The 6000-nt window shown below is 39.5% G+C and overlaps 1 protein-coding gene across 1 annotated transcript in view; it reads left to right on the top strand.

The window, feature by feature from the left end:
- Positions 1-1150: 1150 nt before the first annotated feature.
- The window catches only part of LOC149287602 (adhesion G protein-coupled receptor D2-like), a 65116-nt gene continuing 60266 nt past the window's right edge, over positions 1151-6000 (top strand). Inside the window, exons 1-3 of the mRNA XM_089492643.1 lie at positions 1151-1784; positions 2581-2679; positions 3126-3214. Coding sequence (XP_089348769.1) covers positions 1151-1784; positions 2581-2679; positions 3126-3214 — 822 coding nt within the window. The remainder of the gene's footprint in view (positions 1785-2580; positions 2680-3125; positions 3215-6000) is intronic.

Raw genomic sequence — 6000 nt, 5'->3', positions numbered from 1 at the left:
AAGAACCATTAGCATGGTTTCCATTAATTCACCCACTACTGACGTAAGGCTTACTAGTCTGTAATTGGCCGAGCCTTACCTAATACAGTGGTACTATGGTTGCCAAATTCCAGTCTTCTGGAACTAGTTCTGTCGTTAGTGACTGGTTAAATAGGTCTTCTGGCGTTTTTTTCCAGGACACTTCAAAGCTCTTTTAATAATATTGGGTGTATTCCATAAGGTCCCATAGATTTATCTGTTTTTACTATGGAGAGTTCAAGTAGAACTTCTTCCTCTGTAAATACAACTGGTTCACGTTTCATCCTATTTGTCTTGGCTAACAAGGATCCCTCAGCTTCATCTTATTCTATAAATACAAAACTGAAGCATTTGGTTAGATCTTTATCCTCTTTTATACAATTTCCTTGATTTGTCTTTAGTATAATTATTCCTGGTTTATGTTTTTTTCTCTCGCTTATATATCTAAAAAAGGTTTTATCAACTTCTTTTTTTTGTAAACCCAGCAATTTTCTCCTCAGTGTGTGCTTTGGCGCATCTATTAATGCTCTTTGCCTCTCTAAGCTTAGCTTTATATTTTCTCCCATCTTCCTCACTTTGAGTCTGTTTATATTTCTTAAAAGCTTAAAAGGAAGCAGCTGTGGTACTCTGCAGATGTGGCAAATATATTGAACGAGAAGAATCTCATTCAATATATTTGCCACATCTGCAGAGTACCACAGCTGCTTCCTTTTTCATTTACTCTTGCTAACAAGTTTAATGCAATATTCTGCTGTCTTTGGAAGAACATCTCTTAAACAGTTCCATCTCTCCTGGACTGCATCCTGATGTCCAGACCATCAAAGACTCACGTACCAGTCTCTCCATTTTAGGGAAATCCATGTTTTTAAAATAAAAAACCTTGGTTTTAGTGTGGTGCAACATAACCTCTCTCCTTATTAAACTGCACTTATTGATGATCACTGGAGCCCAAACTGTCTCCTACAGAAACATCTGAAATCAAGTTTTCTTTTGTAAATGTTAAATCCAGCACAGCTTCCTTCCTTGTTAACTCCTCTATCAAATGCTTTAAGACACAGTCCATGTAAGGCAGGAATACAGTTGCCATCTATGATCACATTGTGAAAAGTCTCCATTTTTATTTCTAGGGATCATGCCACTCAGAGCCCTGTTGTTCAAGAGCAAGACTGATACTAAATATGCAAGGTTACTGGTGGAATTTCAGCCTTTAGCAGAAGTTACGGTCTGCGCATACATCCAATGGAAAAGCACAAATGGAGACTTTCAAACTATCTTTTCTTACGCTGTGCCAGATTTCTTCAATGAGTTTCAGCTACGAGGGATTACTGATAAGGATGGATTTATCAGATTTGCGATAATAGTGCATGGGCAACACACACCGTACTCAGTCATGTTTGAAGAAGATGGTCGGTGGCATCACTTTTGTGTTACTTGGTTAAAATTAAATGGTACATGGACCCTTTATGCCGATGGAAAGCAGAAAGCTACATCTATCAAACTTTCTGCCTCCCAGGACATTATAAAAGGTGGAAGGTTTATTGTTGGTCAAGATCAAGATTCCTTTGGAGGAACCTTCAAAAAGAAAGAGTCATTCAGTGGTAATATTACAGGCTTGAACATGTGGAGCAAGGTCCTCAATAATGATGAGATAGAACAGGTCAGATCCTGCCGTCTACTGGAAAAAGATCTTATATTTAGTTGGAACAAACAACAATTAGAAATAGAATCCACTTTGCAAGAAACTGAAATTCCATTTGTGTGTCCAGGTAAGGATCTTTATTACTAATTTTACATGAATTAAGTATGGGATTTGAAATACAAATATAAGGAAAGAGAAAGAGAATAGTATGGTTGGGGGTTATAAGTAATGCATATGTAACTGGTGCCAACAGTATTTGTTAAAGTGTATTAAACTATTATGGTCTTCCCGTTGTCTTCACGGTACATTGAGGTGTTTAGGAAATGTAGCAGAAAAACATTTCCCCAAAAATGTTTGGAGCAACCTGTGATTAGACAGTCAGTGTTCTGAATACCAACCATATTACGTTACTTTGGTTTTGTTGGCTGTCTAGTAATAGATAAGAGATAAGACAGACAGTGCCATTTCTGTTTTTGCAGTCGCACCAATAACTACAAATGGAAATGACAGACGAGATCCATGAACTATTTCATGAAACACTATAATATGCAACAATGAATGTCATTCTGTGTTACTTTTTAAATGTTTTTTTATGGAAGAATATATTTTGTGTTATTTTTGAGGACTTGCAGTTTGGCGATAAATCTAGAAAAGGAATCTGTGTAACACTCTGGCTTTTGTTTGCAACAAATAGCGAACCTTTGTTGACAGTCAAGTCCTCAAGAAAAGTGATCATGAAAAAAACAAGAGCAAAATATAGGCTCATTCTATAAAAATAGAGATAAGAAGATCATTTAATTAATGTTTGACAGCACTGGGGAAATAATTTGATCTTTAATTCATTTTTGTGAAAATCAGTTTCAAATTAATAGCTTTATATTGGGGCTTTTATATTTCCAAAAATGTATTTTTTTTCTTTCTAGGGAACTCGAAAGAGTGCAGGATATTGCACACCAATGAAGAGAGGTTGGATTATGCACCTTGTGTAGCCAAGTTACCCTTTGTCTGCTATTACACCCATGGTATGCAAGTCATTATTTTAAATAGTAAAAACTGCAGGTTTGGTAGTAAAAGTTTAATATACATAAAATGTGAGATTTATAGGGTAAGCTATACATAACACAGTGAAATGCATCAATTTAGCACTATAAGTGAACCTAGAGGTAGAGGTGATGTGAGCTGAAAAGTACTTCAGCTATAGAATATTGTCTGCTTGCACTTACTACGTGCATCATTCCTAAGAAGAGAACTCATTCAGTATTTCCTGAAAATGAAAATGTTCTATGGGAACTCTAGAACATAATTCTAGCCAGTCTATAGTGTTCTGGGGACCTCGTATTCCTGTATCATGGATATGCACAATGTGTATGCAATGTATGCACGCTTATTAGGATGCAAGACATAAAGGATTACTAGCAACAGAGCAAGTAATTCAACATTTATAAAGTGCTATGTGTTTGTATTTCAGATGTATATCAGAGATTACAAAATATTAAGAGACAGAATGAAGAACCAAAATTTTCCAAAAGTGTAAATGCAATCGTAAATCGCACATTGGTGAGTACTTTAGGCACTGGATATTAGATTAAAACAAAGCAGTTCACTTAGTTGCTGGTGAAACTGACCTTGACTTGTATTCATCAAATGTGCCAAACAACCACTTGTTAATCATCTTTAATGAATGTTGCATGATCATATAATTTTATTATCTTCAGTGTATTGGCTGACGTATTAAATAGCATATGTAAAAATGAGACATTAACTGACCTTTTATTTATATTAATGAATCTGTCCTTGATACACCTTCTAAAGAAAAATGTAAAAAATAGAAGAAAAAATTACCTGTCCTAGACATTGCAGCCCTTCCTTTTCCATGACATTTTATTGTCAGAGATGCATTAGGCACTGGGTAGGCACTGTCAGAAAGGCACAGAGTCACACGGTATGGGAGTAAATACAGTAGTTGGGGGTTTAGTGCTGGTCTGAGGGTAGATTGAAAAAGCTTTGGGGTTGGGGGTTTAGTGCCGGTCTGAGGGTAGATTGAAAAAGCTGGATAGACTATACATTTATTTTATTGTCCTACTGGGACTACAGCAGAAGGTTGGTTTTTTTTCTTCTTCAATCTTTTTTATTTAATAATTGATTATTTTAGGACTCTTTAAAAAAAATACTCTTTCTGCCAATTGCTGTCCTGCAGCTGCAGCTGCCTTCTGTACTCTGTGGGAGTTTATAAAAATTGTAAACATTTTGGGAAAATTTACTCCCATACCGTGTGACTCTGTGCCTTTCTGACAGTGCCTACCCATTGCCCTACTGCTGTGCTTCACCTCCCCACCTCTGAGGGATCTGTTTGAATAATGTGTGTCATTTTTGTTGAAATTCAGTCCCATAGCATGCTGTGTGTCTACTTGTTGTTGTGCTGCCGGTTCTGAAGGTGTTAGTTCTGCATTCAAAATCTAGTCTGCAAATCTTCCAAATCCTCAAGATATTGCTGCTTTAAGTAAATCTTGTTGAAATGTGAGTCCAGAAAGGCAACAGGGAGTTCTCCTGTTGAAAGTATTGCACCAAATTTGGTCAAGAAATTAAATTTGAAATGGAATTAAGCAAAAATCTTATTTTTCTTGCCATGCACAAGTCTATTGCCATCTAACAAAAAAAATAATGTATTGTTATTTGTCATAGTTGTGTGTTTCTTTTTGTTTTCCTTAGTCGTCATGGAGGTCTGCTACTTAACTTGTTTTAATACCATTTTCACAGTAGAGAAATGGCACCTTAAAGCCTTAGAATTCTGTCAACCTTATTGTCAAGGGACTAGCCAGCTCAATGGAATGTGTTTCTATAGCAACATAGTAAAAAGGAGTGGATGGTAATGAAAATTATATGTGTACTTACATATATCTATGTGTATATACATAAAATTATGTACCGTATTTGCCCGGATATAGGCCACACTCCCTCCCCCTTTAAGTCTTTAAAGTGTGGGTGTGGCGTATAATTGGGGTTTTGCGCAATTGGTGGCAGGTTTTTTTTCCCATTTAGCCCTGCTGCGGGTAAGCAGCAGGGTTAGGATCCAGATCCCCCGCAGCCCTGCAGGGGACCTGGATCCTCCTCACTGGCAGCCGGTGGGCACCTGCGCGATGCAGACAACCCTCACTGCTGCCGGCACTTCCCGAGGGCTTCTATAACAGAGCACCGGCGTGACTTTACCTTCTGGTGCTCCAACATAGAAGCCCCTGCGGAAGTGCCAGCAGCAGCGGAGGTTGTCTGCGCATATCGCACGTGGAACCTCTGTGCGATGGGCGCAGATAGCCTCCGATGCTGCTGGCACTTCCACCGGGGCTTCTATGACGGAGAAGCCACGGTGGAAGTGGCGAGCAGCGGCAGAGGTTGTCTACGTGCAGATGTCCACCGGCTGCCCCCGCTAGACACTAGGGAGTCTGGGGATGCTTTGGTAAGTCTGAGGGGAAGGGTAGAGTGGAATATCTAGGGAGCATAAAGCATATATGGGGGGGCAGAGTGTCATATCAGGGGGTATAAGGCATATCATGGGGCATAAAGCATATCAGGGGAGCAGAGTGGCATACCTAGAGGGCACATCTAGAAGTAAGGTGCATTATGAAGTAAGAGGGAGGGACCTAAAAATGGCTATTGGGTTTCCAAATTTCTGTTTGTATATAATATATGCTGACTAACTGCATAATAGATACCAAAAATGTTAAAATACATGTGTTCCTGTTCATTAGGTAAAATACTATTTTACTATTCCGCTCATGTATATTTTTTCTTTAAAACTAAAATGTTCTTTAAAATAGCACCAAACTTTAAGGGTGCAGCCTATAATTGAGTGCGGCCTTGTCAGGTCCGGATGTGGAGCGTAGCGCAGGAAGCGGTCCAGCAACAGTACATAACGGGTAAATCCAGAGAGAATAGTCGGGGTCACGGTCCTAGGGTCGAGACAGGCAGAAAACCAGCAGTATTGGGGTCACAATCCAGGGGTCAAGACAGGCACCAAACAGGCAGTATCAGGGTTACAATCCAGGGGTCAAAATATAGGTATTCTCCAAAACAGGGTAGCAGGTAACACACGTGTACAGCTTAACAAGTAAGCCCTGTGTGAAGTGGTTGCTGGGTTTATATAGCTGAGGTGAGACATCCATCGCCCGGAGGGACAGCGAGTGTCAGTCCGCAAGCAGGCTTCCCTGTCGGCGGCGCACATGGAGAGGAGAATGCGGCGTGGGAGGAGGTAAGTGCGGCGGTGGGGACCTGACACCCTGACAGAAATTGTGTAATGTTGGCATTGATTTAGGGCTAGTGGTCATATGAAGCCATATTATTATCACATA

Source organism: Sceloporus occidentalis, unplaced genomic scaffold (assembly GCF_023333645.1).
Source record: "Sceloporus occidentalis isolate IW3139 unplaced genomic scaffold, rSceOcc1.0.p SCAF_58, whole genome shotgun sequence".
Taxonomy (NCBI): domain Eukaryota; kingdom Metazoa; phylum Chordata; class Lepidosauria; order Squamata; family Phrynosomatidae; genus Sceloporus; species Sceloporus occidentalis.
The sequence above is the reverse complement of the archived record's forward strand: the minus strand, read 5'-3'. Positions and strand labels throughout refer to the sequence as shown.